An 18,632-nucleotide genomic window follows, 5' to 3' on the forward strand; every position below is an offset into this window, starting at 1 on the left:
ATAAATCTATTGTAATGATTTTTAGTTTTATAATTTCTAGCCTATTCTTAGAGCTAGCAAGGAACAACGTTATACGCTTTTTCTGTTTCCCTTTGTACGCTTAGATTTTCATAACTACACAACTGAATTTCATGCGGTTTTTTTAATAGATTTAAAAGGAAGGTTTATATGTATATTTATATTTATATGTTTATATGTATATGTATATTATATGTATATTATGGGAAAACACTGATATCCCGTGCGGAGTCGGGGCGGGTCGCTAGTATTACTATAAAAATGAAACTTGCAGATAGTGACTTTATACATTTTTTATTTTATCAGCATTTTGAAGACAGGAAGACTAGTAGTGAATACATACTCAACGAAATGGTGCACACTGTGTTAAGGCTCGTTTACACTGTCGCAAAACCTAAGTAGGATTAAAATCGCTCTTCTCGAGTCCGAAGTCAGTGTGTTAAAAGCCTTACCCCGACTTTACACTGGTAAGCTTATGTAAATATACGATAAAGGACAATGAGCGTTTTGGTCTACCTCTCCTCTAGCATTAAGTGATATATCAATAGAAAGCTTGTGTTATGTAGAGTATTTTCTTGTATGGCGGCGATTGTCATTTGTTAGTATTTAGGGAGTTAGAACGTGTTTAGTGAAATAATAACTATGTCTAAAATCTGTTGTAACTAGTAAAGTACTGACAATTTGTTAGAGGTATTTTAGTACGAAATGTTTAAAAAGACCTTTCCAGTGAATTATAATTTATTAGTAGAGAAGGGATTTAAAAACTGAAAACACTTATCGATAATATAATCTAAAATAAGCTCTAACTTCTAAAGTACTAAGAATTAAGTAGAATGTTAGTACAAAATGTAACGCTTGAAAAGACCTTTCAAATGATGTATGACTCATTACTAGAGGGGGAGTAGACCAACATCCAAACATTTCGCCCATTGTCCTTTTGCAAATGCAATTTCTATGAAGTTGTAATTTACGGAAGTCACTTACGTAATTTTTAATCAGCTTACGAGTATAAAGTCGGGGTTACGTGATCGTAAAGCTCGAAAGCTGGATGTAATGTTGACTGTCTTACATTTCTATTTCGTATCTTAACATTCGTAATAAGGCAAAATTCTGTATACCTATTTATTTAACATTTTCAAACCAGCTTGCTTTTACTGATTGTAAAATTATTGACATCCAGTCCTGAACTAATCTGATGAAATAAGATTTATATTATTGTATGATTATATTATAGTTATCGGCTCGAATCTTGAGCTCTGACCTTCACCTGCGCAGAAGTAATTTATTGGGTCCCTTTTGTGTTATGAAGTGAGGCGCGGGGGCGGGCTAAAGCGGTGATTGGCCCGCAGTGCATCGCGTCATAGCCGTCACTTGGGATCGGTTCTTTGCAAATAAATCACTTCTGCGCAGATGTAGGTCAGAGCTCAAGAGTCGTGCCGATAACTATACAGCTGTTTTTAAAACGTTCAAATCACCGACGAACAGCAAAGACAGAAGTATTTACAAGATATGTATATTTATTATAAAAAAACAATACTTAATTATTTCGTACAAGCACTAAGCTCAAGGCATCATTGTAGCAGACTCTTAAGGTACTTAGATTTTCTTTTGAGAATATTTCTAACATCGTTGAGCATGTCGTCGCGTCCGTTTTTGAGTTTATTTTCTACAGGGCTTTGGTATTTTTCGTCTAGGATTAATTTGCTGAAAGTTTCGTGCAGTTCGTTAGGGAAATTGTACTTAGGCCATTCGTCTAGTATGTTTTCTATGAAAGTGATGGAGTTCTGTACAGCTGCGTTGAGTTTATTCAGCAGCTCTGAAGTTTTGAGTTCATCGGGGGACTGGCTCGTTTTCTTCTTCGATTTCTTGGTGTTGGCGGGCGAGAACAGCTCGTTGCAGACGCCCAGCAAAAACGTTATTATACCTACGAACTGGAATGTAAAGAAAATAAATAAAGTCAGTTAATGATTAACAGCCAGTTTCTTCATCAAAAGTAAAAGCCAAAGTAATGTCATAAAGTAAAAGTAACGGTCAAATTCGTTTTTTACGATTTTATATTTTTTGTTATAAACACTATCCTATGTCCTTCCTCAAGTTCCAAACTATGTCTGTGCCAAATTTCGCACAAATCGGTTCAGTAGGTTCGTATCGTGGAGAAAAGACAGACAGACAGAGTTACTTTCGCATTTATAATATTAGTTTGGATTATAACGTACCTCTAGATAATTAGACAGGCTCTCAAGTCGTTCCCGCATGTTCCACACAGCGTCGCCGACGAGTTGCAGCTCCGCGCGTAGCTGGTCGTCCGCGCGGGGCAGCAGTCGCGCGGCCGCGTCGCTGGCGGCGTGCGCGTCGTCCGCGCGGCACAGCGCCAGCGAGCCCACCAGGCGGAGCACCGTGCTGTATAGCTCCCGGTATGGCACCGGCGAGTTTACGAATGCTACGAATAGATAGATATACTCTTTATTATGAACACTCTACACATACATATACCTACTCTTTATTATTAACACCAATTAAAATACAACAAGTACAAAAGATTTTAAAGTCGGTGTCACAATGGGAGGTCTTATCGCTAAAAGCGATCTCTTACGGACAACCTTTGGAAGGATTGAGACAAAAGGAATAATATTTATTTATTCAACAACCTTATCACTAACTTTATCGATACTTACAATCTAATGCGTGAGGCACTTATCAATTAAATTAGAAAAATAAAATAATAATTATTAAATTTTATATAAGATCTTCATTATAATGGAAACTATATCGGATAAAAAGTATAGCCTTCCTTGATAAGGTATCTAACACTGAAAGAATTTTTGAAATCATCATTCAAACAAAGACACAAAAAAGCTCTCCAGCTTTATAATGTCTTCTTTAGATTTGAAAACAAGTTGGGTTGAGTTATTACGATTTTATGCTAACATTGTTGAACTAATTTCCATCAATTTATAGGAGACAGGCAGTTTTATCTTATCGCTCAAACTCGATCCCACACAACACAAGTAATACTGCAGTAAAGACATCCTAACACAAACAACAAAATACTTGTAAAGAAAAATAATATTTTCTTGGATTTAAATTTTCCCGCGCCACAAACGTCAACGAGTAAGATCGTGACATGACAAGACAAACAAGAGGTCTACGAGAAGTTTGAAAAGTGGTTGAAAAGAAACACAATTCTGTTTAATTGACCGTGTCGTTCAAATCACATTTGAAATTATCTTACATAACTAAAAAAAACTCACCAATAATCCTAGAAGGGAACGGCGCCGATATACTAATTCTTTCCTTCTCACAGTACACTTGCCGGCACTTATCCATGGCCGCACTAAAGTTGTCTATGCACGTATTCAACAGTGCATAGTGGGCCTTCTTCTCTTCCGTCGGCCGACTGTCGGCCAACTCTATGCATAGAGCGATGGCCGACACAAGGCCATCTTTGAGACGTAGGTAGGAGACTTCTTGGTCAAAAGTGCGGGCTTTTAAGTTCTCGTCTTGAAGTTGAGGCGGCTCAAAGTTTACGATCGCATTTAAATCACGGTTGTCACTGTAAAGGAGAAAAAAATAATATGTATATTATGTACTAGCTGTTGCCCGCGACTTCGTCTGCGGGGGCAATATAGAATTTCAAATTTTCCAATTTCGTTCATTTAATCGTTGATTGCCCATCCCCCATAGGTGATAGCGTGATCATATATAGCCTATGTGTTGAACCGGCCCCCAGGTAATAGTCAAGCAAAATTTGATTTAAATCCATGCAGTACTTTTTGAGTTTATCCGGGACAAACATACAGACAAACAGACAAAAATTCTAAAAACTACATATTTGGGTTCAGAATCAATTATGGATCACCCCCCAAGTATTCTTTAAAAAAAAGTATTCAATGTACAGTTTTGAGTTTCCTATCATTTTATTATATGTATAGATAATTTTTGAATTGAGACAGGTTATTTCTGATTCTGCCCGCTGCCGTCAGCCGACAGATAATCGGGTCGATTTTGTACGACTATCTGATTACAATCTATTGCCCGACTTTTAATTGGACGTCTGCGTTGCACTATTGCTATCAGTGTATTCCATTTTTCTCCTACAAAAAATCGGTCACCGTTTAATTATCAGACGTAACCGGGAAGCTTTATACCTATGTATATTATAGACTTCTATTATAGAAAAAAATTAAAGTTAATGGCGGTTAGAAATTTCAATATACAAGACACGAAAAAATATTTTTTTTAAGTTATTTAAAACTAGCAACCCGCCCCGGCTTCCCCAATTATCCCCGACGATATATAAATATATTTTTGTGTTGGTACATACGTAGGCACTGCCGGCAGCCGGGCGGGCTGATGCAGCAGCGTAGGTGGCCCAGCCAGCTGAGCCAACAGAGCCTGCTCCCGAGCCGCCGCCCCTCCCCACGCGCAGGCCTGCAGCCGCCCCCCCCACAGACCTAGCTCCACCAGCTTCTCGAACGTGCCATACTTGTAGGCGTAGGTAAGGTGTTCGACGCTCTGGAATGGTACAAATCGGGTCATTTAGTTATTTAACAATTTATCATCAACTGCCTAGCCTTTTTCCAAGTATTTTGGGGTCGGCTTCCAGTCTTCACGACGGAGCTGAGTACAAGGAGCCTCCTAAACCCAGTTACTAGCAAATCTATTTCAGCAGGCCCGCTGTAGGAGTGTCAGAATAAAGAAGAAGTAGATAGACAGTGTAAAATGATTACCTGTAACGACAGCATTGGCGGATCTACTGCAGCGGGCACTGTAGGCATAGAACAATTGACTTGCATGTTGTATTACCCCTATATGCTCCCTATATTCTTTCCCTAATTTGGCTGCTTATGTACTACCCCCCTATATCATTCCTTACGAACTGCCCTACTCACATCCTTGCCGTGGTGTTTGAGGAAGGTGCGGGTGTCTGCCAGCAGCTGCAGGGCCTGGCTAGCCACGCAGGCGGGGGCTAAGCGGGCACAGTGTAGCCCCCCTAGTGACTCCAGTCCACTCACGTGATACTCACATCCTTGCCGTGGTGTTTGAGGAAGGTGCGGGTGTCTGCCAGCAGCTGCAGGGCCCGGCTAGCCACGCAGGCGGGGGTAAGCGGGCACAGTGTAGCCCCCCTAGTGACTCCAGTCCACTCACGTGATACTCACATCCTTGCCGTGGTGTTTGAGGAAGGTGCGGGTGTCTGCCAGCAGCTGCAGGGCCCGGCTAGCCACGCAGGCGGGGGCTAAGCGGGCACAGTGTAGCCCCCCTAGTGACTCCAGTCCACTCACGTGATACTCACATCCTTGCCGTGGTGTTTGAGGAAGGTTCGGGTGTCTGCCAGCAGCTACAGGGCCCGGCTAGCCACGCAGGCGGGGGCTAAGCGGGCACAGTGTAGCCCCCCTAGTGACTCCAGTCCACTCACGTGATACTCACATCCTTGCCGTGGTGTTTGAGGAAGGTGCGGGTGTCTGCCAGCAGCTGCAGGGCCCGGCTAGCCACGCAGGCGGGGGCTAAGCGGGCACAGTGTAGCCCCCCTAGTGACTCCAGTCCACTCTCGTGATACTCACATCCTTGCCGTGGTGTTTGAGGAAGGTGCGGGTGTCTGCCAGCAGCTGCAGGGCCCGGCTAGCCACGCAGGCGGGGGCTAAGCAGGCACAGTGTAGCCCCCCTAGTGACTCCGGTCCACTCACGTGATACTCACATCCTTGCCGTGGTGTTTGAGGAAGGTGCGGGTGTCTGCCAGCAGCTGCAGGGCCCGGCTAGCCACGCAGGCGGGGGCTAAGCGGGCACAGTGTAGCCCCCCTAGTGACTCCAGTCCACTCACGTGATACTCACATCCTTGCCGTGGTGTTTGAGGAAGGTGCGGGTGTCTGCCAGCAGCTGCAGGGCCCGGCTAGCCACGCAGGCGGGGGCTAAGCGGGCACAGTGTAGCCCCCCTAGTGACTCCGGTCCACTCACGTGATACTCACATCCTTGCCGTGGTGTTTGAGGAAGGTGCGGGTGTCTGCCAGCAGCTGCAGGGCCCGGCTAGCCACGCAGGCGGGGGCTAAGCGGGCACAGTGTAGCCCCCCTAGTGACTCCAGTCCACTCACGTGATACTCACATCCTTGCCGTGGTGTTTGAGGAAGGTGCGGGTGTCTGCCAGCAGCTGCAGGGCCCGGCTAGCCACGCAGGCGGGGGCTAAGCGGGCACAGTGTAGCCACCCTAGTGACACCAGTTGTATGTGTTTCACTTCTAAACGCTGGTATATGCTGTCAGCTGCTAGCGCGTTACCTGTAAACAATATTCGTTTTGTTATTCAGTCATCTATATAAATATTGTAAAGCTGAAGAGTTTGTTCACCACAGAATTGGACCCGGTAGGAGCTACTGTCGGGGTTGTCTGTTAGACAGTGCAAAGTTCACAGAGACTTCATTTTATTTTTTACATAGTGTTGTGTGTAAATTCATTATTATGAATGATATTTAAAAATGTTTCAAAATAAACATCCTGAATTAAGGTTGTACCAGCTTAATTCTTGGTGACAAATGTCTCAGCCTTACTACTTACCTAACAGATGGTATAGTTTGACTAGAAGCAGCTTGGCATGGAAGTTAGCTGGCGAGTGGTGCAACACCAGCTCCAGTAAGCATAGTGCCTCCACTACAGGGGCTGAACTCTGCTGCTGCACTCCTGGGGAGAGATCACATACAAATAAATTGCAGCAGAACGCCGATTATCCGAATGAATTGGGACCAGGGTTAATTCGGATAAACGAACATAGATCGGTAAGGAAGAGAAACGAACTGACATACCTAGAATAACGTTTAACAAACATAGTTCTACAATAAAGTTGACTTGAAAATGTAGATCAGAGTAAGTTGCAACCCCCATCAAGCCTTCACAAAAATACAAAATTTAAAAATTCACAACAATAATAGAGGTGCATAGTAGCACTGACAGAAGGAATGATTAGGATAATTGGCGATTCGGTTAATCGGCGTTCTAATGTAAAATTATATGTAGGTACACTTCATGTTTATCGTACTAAGAATATATTGCAGAAGGATAATGTTTGATCGCTCTTTCATGATGCATGTGCAAATGGGCAATATTTATCTCGCCTTGAGTGAGCTTGTGGCTAAATAAGGTAGTCAGAAGTCAGAACCTTAACTGCCATAACGAAGAAGCACTTTTCAGTGGGAATCAGTGAAAAAAAATATTAATTCAATTCATTTATGCACATGGCCTATGATTGGGCAGGAACTCCCATATTCTTGTAAAAAAATATAGCCTTTTTTATAAGCTTATTTATAATTTAGCCCATTTGCAAATAATCTTACCAGCATAGTAATAATGATGAGCAGCGAGTATGCCATAGGAGTCAGTAGCACAGAACTCGGTGACCGTAGAAGTGACAAGCCCCTTGTTGAGACAGCGCACGTAGTGGCCGCGGAGCGTGGTCGCCAGCGCTAGGGCTTCGCCCGCCGGCAGGGGCGCCGCCACCAGCCGCCATGCGGATAGACAGGAGACGTGGCGTTGGATGTCATCAGGCTGTGGGTGAATTAGGAAGAATTTATTAAGATTTTTTGTATGTTTTTTTTCCTAAGTAATATACTACATATTATATAAGATAAGAGGATGAATGATGATTAATCGTCACAATACTGGGTGTGCTGTCTATTGATTGTGTTTTCAAAAAAAGATAGTAATAATTTTCGAATACATAGTTAAAAAAAACCGGTCAAGTGCGAGTCGGACTCGCGCACGAAGGGTTCCGTACCAGAGCAAAAATTAGCAAAAAAAAACCAAAATATTTATTTTATTCTAGTTTTCAGTATTTGTTGTTATAGCGGCAACAGAAATACATCATCTGTGAAAATTTCAGCTCTCTAACTATCACGGTTAATGAGATACAGCCTGGTGACAGACGGACGGACGGACGGACGGACGGACAGAGGAGCGAAAACTATAGGGTCCCGTTTTACCCTTTGGGTACGGAACCCTAAAAATGTTATAACCGAGATTGACTCTTTGGTATGGAATATCGCGTTTCTTACGAGGTCTGATACCATTTCACATTCATTTCTGATTTGTGAAATAGTGCATGGGCGTAGCCACACTGGGGCAAGCTGGGGCACTTGCTCCACCCTGGGCCCTGGCTCTGACCTCAAGGGCGGATCCACCGTTGTGGGCACGATGGGCATGCCCACAACCTTATTACCTAGACTTGTGACATCACACTTTTACGATAGGCTGATGATAACACTAGGGAACAAAATAATATTTTTTTTGTTGCATTTAATTTTATGACTGTTGTTTACTAATTCGAGATCACCATATTTTTTTTCTTACAGCTTTAGTTTTTGAGGTACTTTTGTGTCCCAAAACTCAAAAAAATTCGCGCTCGCTACGCTCGCGGCTTTTTCACTTTGCGGTGGTTTAAGTCCAATGTCGAAAAAGTTAGATTAGTTTAAGTTAAAATTGAAAGTAGAAAAGGATAGCACCCCCATAACGCCCTCTTTCAGGACTTTCTGGTTAACAAGAAGCGGTGAAGAACAAAACAAACTTCCCAGCAACACAGCTGTCTATTACAATAAAATTATTATTATTTACAATAGTCACTATTTTACATTTTTTTGTACAAAACAGTACCAAAACTCAAAAAATCTCGCACTCGCTACGCTCGCGGTTTTTTCACTTAGCAGTGGCTTTTTTTTTACTTGTTTCTGTGATTTCGTGTCCCAAGACTCCAAAATTTTGCGCTCGCTACGCTCGCGCAAATTTATACGGTTTTATACCACGTCTTCGCTTTTAGTTTTATAACTTAGTAACTACGACGAAATGTAAAAAATGTTCCGGCTTGCTACGCTCGCACAAAAAACAAAACTACTCACAATCTTTCCATACATAGGGGTGCTTTAGTAATGATTGCACCCGGTACATAAGCTAGAGACGAAACTGATAGTGAGCATAATATGAGTTTAGATATATTAAAAAAAAAAGTTTTTTTTAGCATTATTAGATTGGTTCGTAATTTTATTTTGTCGTTTCTTTTTTGGAGTGCTCAATAGGTAGCAGCCCGGGGTGCCACCCGATGCTATGCCGCCACTGGTAGTTGAGAAGTGCACCAAATGCGTCAAACCCTCCCTATATTGGCTTACTGGCTACTATAAATTATTGATTGAAATAGGTTTGGATCGAAACTATTTTTTTTTATCGGGTCCAACTTCCTCCTAAGTTTATTTTCATTCCTAATGCCAAAGTCCTGATGCTCAAAAAAAAAGGAAATAATTTCATTCAAAAGTTCATAAACGACTTGCATAATTTTTAATGAGCATGTTCATGCTCCGACTTTTACTTTTCTAGTAGCCGCTTCTAGTTTCGATTTTCTAGTAGCTGTGACCACAACCTTTTTTGAGGGCTGGATCCGCGCTTGTCTGACCTATAAGGTGTCTGATTAAACAATGTTTTTTTTACTAACTCTAACTAACAACATCAACAATCATATTATGTACTATCCGTAAGTTATTGCACAAAAAAAATTGTCGACTTTGAAAAGAGCGCGATCAAAACAAAATGCACGCTTGAGTTCCCGAACGTGTGCGGTGCGCGCGTCATTTGAAAGCGAGCCGTATTCCCTAAAAGAATAGTTGCTATGTGGCGTAGCGAGCCGAGCCGTCCATCTAATCCAAAAAATAATGCATTGAAGGAGATGGAACTGGTAGATGTGATCAAAATTTCGGAAATGCAATTTTATCCTAGTGTAAAAACCGCGCTGGCTATTTTGCTTGCCCAGCCATGTACGACCTGTACAATACAACGATCGTTTAGCACAGTGGTTCTTAACCGGTGGTCCGCGGACCACTGGCGGTCCCTGGAGGCATTCCGCGAAGTGGTCCGCGAAGCTTAGCTGCGCGACGTTGCTATACGCTAACTTTATTTTTATCGACTTTTCTATGCGAGCGAGGGGGTTTTCGCATGGACATAAATCGGGTGTGTCGTACCTATTCCCCCCATTCATGAACATGTATATTTGGGCGACATTTTACGTAGTTTTTGGTTTTGAGTCTTAAAAAATAATTAAAATTTCGCGCTCGCTTCGCTCGCGTATTCAGAAACTATATTCTTTTTGTATTTGTCCAGAAACAAAAAGTTAAGTAGGGTAAATACGCCAAATGTCGGCCTCCCCCCAAACTTCGGCCGTCTGTACATTTTCAGCTTGCATTCATTCAAAAGGTAATTAAGTGTTAGTTTTGCTCCTCGAATTGCAACCTTGGTTTATACTCTATACGTACAAATCGTTACTATCCGATTCTGTCACTTACTCTTCTCATACTGAGCGTCAGTAGCGATTGCGCCGTTGAAACATCAAATTCGCACGTAAAGTAGCTTACTCGAAGTGAATACTCACATTTTGGGGATTGATATTAGAACGATAAAACATTTATTTATTTTTGTTTTAAGCTTGATTATCACTAATGGGTTATTTTTACTATATTTTAAGATAGTTTTTTCAGCGTTTTGCGTATATTTTTCAAGGAAAAATAGGAGGCCGCCATTAGGACAACAGTTTTGACTTAAAACCGGAGTCTCGGCCGTGGCCGACTTAAAGCAAATGCAGTCTATTTTATAAATTCCTATTGTACTAATTCTGTTGGCTTAACAAGAGAATTTGCAAAGCTTATAGGCAAATAGATCTATTTAACGTTTAATAGCCAAATAACGGCCGGGGTGATATTAGTTGAATCTCGAGAAATAAGGTACAAGAAATAGGGGCCGACATTAGAATCGTAAATAATCGTAATGTCGACCAGCCTCGAACTCAAGCGCCACTATACAGGCTGATGAAAAAATACTTTTATATTTTTCATTTTCTCAAAATGAAATAATTTATTTATTATAATTCATTATATCGTATAGGAGTTAAGTTTAAATGTAGGAGTTGACAGTATTGTAGGCATGTTTATGGTAGCTTTATAGTTTGATACTTGCTATCTATTAAACCGTTCTTATTAGCTTAAAAAATATAAATGGTTGGTCGTGAATACGACTTTTTTTGTTTAGGGGAAACAAAAAAATATTTTACTATAAATTAAACAAATACAATTACAAATGTATACTTAGTATTATATTATAATTCTGCTAAAATAAATCATGTTAATAATATTTGTCACTGCCTTAATTTAAAACAGCCTATACCCGGCCGACATTTGGAAAAAACGCGACCGACCTTGGGCCGTGAATGGCCGACTTTAGGGTTTTTCTGTTCTCGACGCATCTAAGCCTTATTACTTTTTTCTTTTCGTAGAAATATCAATCTTATGCCCATAAACATGACATAGATTAATCAAACTATCCAAAACCGCATCAGAAACTATCTTTCGTTGGAAACTGACGGTGCTATAGCGAACCGCAATCAGAAAATCGCTAAGGGGGCCGACATTTGGCGTATTTACCCTAGGTACATTTGGGCTAAATTTTACGTAATATTTGGTTTAAAACCGATAAAAATTTCGCGCTCGCTTTGCTCGCGTATTCGGAATCTATATGCCCTTACTTTTGGCTTTTTTCCTGTGTGTGATTGTTTATTTTCTGTACCTGAAAATATAAACCTCTCAAATTAAGAGATTAACAAGTTTGAGATTAACGACTCAAGATACAAAAATCGGAGGGCCTCCGCCCTCCCCCGGGGGATAGGTTGACTGCTGCCCCACCCTGATAGGTTGACTGCTGCCCAAAGCTGGCTACGCCCATGAAATAGTATGATATAAAATGGTAGGTATGGTATACATTAACTTACCGATTCAGGTTCACTGTTCTCATCAAAACCGAGACACGTCAAAAACTCTCTACAATTCTCCTCTCTTTCCTTCTGAGGTATCATGCCAAGGTAAGGCCTCAAGTCTGGTACCGCACAAGGTTTGTTCGCAAACACCCTTAGATATTGCACACATAACGCCAAACCACTGCCAATAAGGGTAGTAGGGTCACCGTCTACCGCCAGTCGCTTCCACAACTCCAATCTAGCTAAATAAGGACCTCTCAACGTCCGTCCCGATGTCATACTCTCCACCAACTGACAGATAAATTCATGGCACTTTTCCGCAGTATTGTCAATCGAGTTCTCTGCGTCTTCTTCATTCTCCTTCATCAGATGAAAGACGGAGTCAAAGTACGGGACGTAGTAGTCCCATCGGTCTTGGTTGTCCCATAGTAACTCTTTGCACACCATGTTGAGACGTTTCCATTGACCGAGTTTCTTTAAGTATGGTATGCAGGCTTGGGCGGTAGATCCTGGGACTAGCTGAGAGTATAAAGGACTCTCAATGAACTTTAAGATGTCCTCCCATTTTTCTTGGAGTTCTAGAATCATGATGTAGAGGCGAGCTTCTTGTTCGGCTTCCATTTTGTTCTCACTAATGAAGTTGTCAACCATTCTTTGGGCGAGGGCGAGTAAGATGCCTTTTTTAGTGTTATCTTCTGATGTTTTGGCCTGTTGGTATAAAAACATATAGAAGACAACATATCAACACATATAGAAGATTTTACTTAATCATGTAGGTTAGCAACCTTTTATAGGTGCAGCAAATTCAAAAATTCTAATTTTTTCCTGTCTTAGCTAGAATAGTATAGTCTAAAAATAGTTTCCGAAAAAAAACGGTTTTTAAGAATTCAATTGTTCAAAATGGCTGAGTCATTACAAAACTCATTAGTACACTGACACTATCAGATCCGTTAAAGAAGAGCATTGATATAACAAAAGTAATATTTAAATAAATATAACATAATACATACCTAATACTTATAAATTTTTTTTTATATTTTTTTTATTATTACTTTTGATATGTGAATGAGAAAAAGTAATAGGTACAGACCTGCAAAACAATACTCATAACGGCCCAGAAATAGTACGGGTTCTTGGGAGCAAACTTGTAGAGGGCCATCGCAGCCCGCTGTTGAGACCGATAGTCTCCGACCCGGACGTAAGACATGAATAGATGTGAGTGCAACTCTTCACTTGTTGGTTCAGCCCTCACCGCATTCTCGTATAGCATGCATACTTTGTGCACTGAGGAATAAACACAAAATTAAAAAGAACACTGTTATTGATATTTATTATTGTTTATTGGTATTGAGTAGCCCAGGTAACTGAGATGAGGAGGTCAGATAGTCGGTCACTTTTTGTAAAACACTGGTACTCAGCTGCATCCGGTCAGACTGGAAGCCGACCCCAACATAGTTGGGACAAGGTTTGGGAGGTGACTGTTAAAAAAGATAATTTGCTGCCCCATATCCAAAAGTAGAACTATAGTTCGGCCATTCAGAGAATGCGTTCCTGACACGTCGCGATTGAACTGACGACGTAACTACATTCATTGATTATTGATATAATAATGTTGTTTTAATGCTCCTCAATTGTTAAAACGGTAAACAACCAGCAAAAATATTTTTATCGTAACTGCAACGCCATTGCAAAGTTACGTCGTCAGTTCAATCGCGACGTGTCAGGAACGCATTCTCTGAATGGCCGAACTATAATACTCAATTCTTTGTTATCACTCCATTATGTTCGGTAAGAAATAAATAATATGGACCCCATGGATAGAGCACAGCTTGTTTACAAATATTACACTGAGCTAAAAATTACAAGTTACATCATGATTAATATAAAAATATATATTTTAAATTAATACAAAAATAGGTTGAGTTTTCAAGTAGGTATGTCACACTGCACATTTAAAACAGATTGCAAAATTGAATTATTTATGTGACATAATAAAAAGTAAAATTAAATGTAACTGGATATTGTAGAACAGTAGCCAATGTACATAAATAGAATAGTAGTAGGTAGATTTTCTGTCAGACTTCAGGATTATAAGGCTGCCATGACTGGCTGGTATTAAGTTTAGAAGTCAAATAGACTTGGGTGACAGTAAACAATGATTTGTCAATATTCTTATTAGTATACTTAGGCATATAGTTAGAGGTTTTAGTTCATAACATTTTGGTTGCAAAACTTACATTGCTGAGATTCTCTATAGGATATCGTCATCGCCTGCAGCGTGGTGTCGTCACTTGGCTTCTCATCAGCCAGGGCGTCGAGAACTACGTGCGCCTCTGGACCCTTTCCTAACCTAAAAAGTGCTAGGGCTTTCAGAGCTCGGGCCGCTTGCAGAGAAGGACTCTTTTTAAGCACTTTCTCCGCTTCCTGAAGCGCCTTCTTATTATTCCCATTGTCCAACCAGTCTGAAAAATCCATAAATCAACATATTTTCATCGGAAAACAACCCCTTTTCATAAGAGGTTGGCCGAATTATTCAACTCTTGGTCAAGCTAACTTGTTACCGTAAATTGGTCGCAACCGACGCTCTACAATACCACCGTCGTGCATGTGCTGTGGCCGCACCGCCATTTTTCATTTATAAAGTTTTTTTCGCAAAATAAATTGCCTTTCGGTGCTTTTTAGGCTTTTTCACAGCACGCAGGGGGAGGACACTCCGTACATTTTGACAGCTAAGTAAACGAAGAGTCGCCACCTTTTATTTGGCCCGGAAACTATTTTCTATCTAAAAGATACCTTAAATTACCAACAGATGGCACTACACTATAATCGATTTTGTTTGTTAATATCAAATTATTTATGCAATATTAATTAGAGAAAAGTATGAGGAAAATATTAGACACTTTAAAAAAAGATATAATAGGCGAATAAATTAAATACGGTTTAAAAAAGCACAAATATCAAATTTCATCTAAAAAGACCTGGTGTCAGTATTCCAAGTAACTTAACAAAACCGATCATAATAATATCAATATGGCGGTTTTTTGCATTCCGCATACACGCGTAAATAAAAAGTAATATATAATAATTATTTGTTTTCCTTCGACCTTTTACTATATTAACGATGACATTTTCTATTAGGGTAAGTAGCACCATGTAACTATAACGATAACCAATGTTATAGTTATATGGTGCTACTTACCCTAATAGAAAATGTTATGAATATGATGCATAATTATAATATTTTTATAGCTATAGCTATGTAGGTAGTTCGGGGCCAATTTAGAGAAAGATGGCGCATTGTCAAATTGGGTTGCAAGAATAACACGTGAGTGGGCTCTCTTTTCCCTTACTTTACTCTTTGACAGCACGTTTGTTTTGCGATTTTTGTCTGTGGTAATGTCACTTGACATTGACAGTTCAGCGAAATGTTGCCACTTTAGAAAACCATAGAGAATATTAAGTTTTTCATTGCAAAGCAAAACTAAAAAATGTCAAGAATTTTGGATGCGGAAAGAAAATTGCGTTCTACCGGTTAAATTAAAAAATATATATTTTCATTGATTTAATTGAAAATCTTTGTTCTCCACTGCGAGACCATAGGTCATCATCAGCAATATGAAAATGAGGTACTTACCTACTGGATTTAGGGTCGAATCCACTCGAGGGGGTACACAAAGCTAATACCCGTAAGGGAGTACCTAGGTACCTACATGAGGAATATTTAAAAGTATTGCGTAAGGGAGTATATAAGTTGCAACTACGAACAATGTACGTCTAATTCTATGTTTTCCCCACTAGCTATTTTCTTCCTAGATAGTTGTTGTTATTTTACCCGAAATTAGGTACTTTATGTAGACGGCTACTGACGTTTTTATCGATAAATAACACCTTTGTATTTGTATTTTTAACCGACTTCCCATAAAGCGGAGGTTCTCAATTCGACCGTATTTTTTTTGTATGTTTGTTACGCGATTACTCAGCTGTTTATTGATTGATTTTGATGATTCTTTTTTGTTTGATAGCGTATACTTCCGAGGTGGTCCCATTATCATCAGGTCGGGATCTGATGATGGAAACCCTGAGAAATCGAGGGCAACTTTCAAAATTTGTAGTAAGACATAGGGTGAAAACTTGACACTCTAGTGTTCGCTTGATAGCACTATTCAACTTAGATAATCTCTTCTGTCAAATTGCGGCGCAAGATATCAGATTTCAGGTATCTTTTTCAACATGTTTTCCTTCACATTTACACGGTCCTTGGTATCAATACAGAGACACATTATATTTAGAAAGCAACATATTTAACTTGCCGGACTTGGAATTGCATCGTGCAACGCAAAGTAAAGACACCCTCTTTACTTTATGAGGAATAGGACGAGCAAAAGTAAAATAAAAATGCAAGAATTCAATCATAACATTTAATTTAACATAAATAACTATAATTTACAATAGTAAAATTAGCCTAAATTAAAATTAATTTAATGACCTAACAACTGACTTACAGTTGAATCTCTACGCAATTCAGTCACACGACTTAATATCACTAGGTAAAGGCAGCTTAGGTAGTTCAGCTTAATCTATAGCCTCTGTTCTTCTATCACTTAGCTCTTAAGTCCACAGTTTCAAATCCTGACTCAGGGAACATCCCTACTTTCTGTGGTGTTAATTCTGGCGGTTGTTCTCTTGATAGAGATGCCCTCTTATGTCTTGGAGGAGGAACGGGCGCAGGCGGTGGCACCTTTGACTTCAGAAGGTTCTTAATCCTCATGCCACCTCTGTAGTAGTACAGGTAGATGCCTGCTAGAACGCCGATAGCAACGAGCAACGTGACAATAGCGACCACGAAGCCGTACCATGAGCTTCCAGAAGATTCCTCTGGAGTCGGCACAGTTGGTCTCCTGCCTGGAGGCACGTATGTAGGCCTGGGACGTCTGGTTGTAGTAGCAAAGCGTTCTCCTATAGCTATGTCTGCACACGCTCTGAATTCCTCTTGCGGCCCACATCCGACTGCCTCGGTCCCGTTCCCACAGGAACCCCAATTGTTGCCAGCGATATATCTCCATTGCATCACGCAATGGGAACATTCTAGTCCTTCGGGCAGTTTATATTTCATCTCGTACACTTTGTTTCCATCTTTAGGATAGAATTTGGTTCCATCTCTTCCGTCGAGTTTGAGTACGTATTTGTCTAAGCAGTCTTGGGTTGTTGCCTTTGGTTCTTCGCAGACTCGGAACTCGAAGAAGCCGTTGTGGTTAGCGGTTAGTTCAACCTTGATGACTATGGAGTCTTGTGGGGCGTATTTGCGGACGATGACGCCTTTGCCGAAGCGGCCTCCGAGTTCGTGTGCCCTGGGGACTGGTGCGTCCCAGGCGTCGCCGCAGACGCCACACTTGCCGTCGTTCTTGTTCCACTGCCTGGAGAAGCCGCCGCAGTACAGCTCATGGTCGTTGTAGTTGTGAGGAGTGTCGAAGCCGAAGCGCCAGGCGGAGGCGCGGGATGGAGGCTCGATGAGTCTGCCGTGACCGCTGGCAGTCCGCCATGCCACGGCCATTACCGCGAAACACCAGATAATCTGGAACAGGTGAAAACAATTCATAAGTAACTAATATTATGCAATACTCAATCTGGAAGAACGCAAAATATTTCTGCAAAAGTACTTTATTTGCATTTCCAAAACAAATTGTGCCAATAAGGCGATGAAATCGATTGCAAGTAAATATTGTACTTGCTAGTATGTTTGTTAATGAGTGAATAATGTAGTAATTGCACTTCCAATTTAATATCTGGTCTTAGTCTTATTAATAATCGAATGTTGTGCTCATTGCCTTTTTGAGTCCCGAGGTCTTATTGCTTAACGCGTTCTCTTAAGTCTTACATACAGTCTTCAATCTTACTTAATTAAGTCACCTTTTTTATTATTTCAATTACTATCTACTCTATATACATATTTCAAACCAGTTTGCCCCCAAACTTAATCAATTAGAAACGAACATAAAATCCAATTTAGCAAATAAACCTTGATTTATCTTAACACTCATTAGTTTATGAAGGCAATGGCTTATTAGCACGCGAACATCGATAAACAGCAGCTATATAGATCAATATAAAAGCATTAATTTCACTATCAGGTCGTTTGAAACTAACGCTACATAGTTGGCGTGAGTAAGATTTGATTATAGTGACGGGGGTAAAACAATACAGATGACTAGAGATTACGTACGTAGTTTTACTTAGAAAAGTGGCTATTTTGTAGAATAAATATAATTTATTTGGGCATTGTACTTGCTTATTCATTGAAGTATCTTAAGTTTTTTCAAAATCTTTTAAAGTACCTCTGTGAGTGTGACGGCTGGGATCGACCGAGCTCACGTTCGATCCGAGGGACGGACAACACACCTTACGATCACCGTACGTTAAGATGAAGATTCCTTCAAAATAAACTACCTTAAAAACCGTAAAAGTATTTGGAAATTTAACAACAGAACTAATTGAATGGTGCCAAAATAAACGCTAATCCGCCACACTTGATGTAAGCCATCGTCTCGGTCAACAAACGTAATGCTATTTATTTATTGCATAAAGTTACGTCATGTAACAGATCGTTTATATAAATAATGGGTCACTTTCGCCCTCCATTATAAATTGTAATTGAAAAAAATTGTTTTGTTAAGGTCTGGTTACGGCTCATCAAACTCTGTTTTTGTTTGTGGTCAAACGTCATGTGCGTACCGAATTCGAATTTTAAAGTTCTCATGGCATTTGTTTAGATTTTTTGATCATTTCTAGCGTTTTCGTATTTGTAGGTGAGATGCAAAGATTAACTTTAATTAAAATATATCTTTACTTCTATAAA

At 40.3% G+C, this 18,632-nt stretch overlaps 2 protein-coding genes across 2 annotated transcripts in view; both read right to left on the reverse strand.

The window, feature by feature from the left end:
- Positions 1-293: 293 nt before the first annotated feature.
- LOC124639587 (phagocyte signaling-impaired protein) lies at positions 294-15,191 on the reverse strand. Its single transcript, XM_047177022.1, has 12 exons — positions 15,149-15,191; positions 14,341-14,477; positions 14,017-14,241; positions 12,870-13,063; positions 11,795-12,487; positions 7,335-7,545; positions 6,562-6,684; positions 6,116-6,285; positions 4,343-4,533; positions 3,270-3,571; positions 2,235-2,458; positions 294-1,949 (listed from the first exon to the last, which is right to left on the reverse strand). Exons 2-12 carry the CDS (start codon positions 14,405-14,407, stop codon positions 1,590-1,592), a joined length of 2,760 nt encoding a protein of 919 aa, XP_047032978.1. The 5' UTR covers positions 14,408-14,477; positions 15,149-15,191; the 3' UTR covers positions 294-1,589.
- Positions 15,192-16,183: 992 nt separating this feature from the next.
- The window catches only part of LOC124639279, a 32,291-nt gene continuing 29,842 nt past the window's right edge, over positions 16,184-18,632 (reverse strand). Inside the window, exon 2 of the mRNA XM_047176545.1 lies at positions 16,184-17,351. Within this exon, the coding sequence (XP_047032501.1) occupies positions 16,377-17,351 (975 nt within the window). The 3' untranslated portion in view covers positions 16,184-16,376. The remainder of the gene's footprint in view (positions 17,352-18,632) is intronic.

This window comes from Helicoverpa zea, chromosome 19 (genome assembly GCF_022581195.2).
Source record: "Helicoverpa zea isolate HzStark_Cry1AcR chromosome 19, ilHelZeax1.1, whole genome shotgun sequence".
Lineage (NCBI taxonomy): Eukaryota > Metazoa > Arthropoda > Insecta > Lepidoptera > Noctuidae > Helicoverpa > Helicoverpa zea.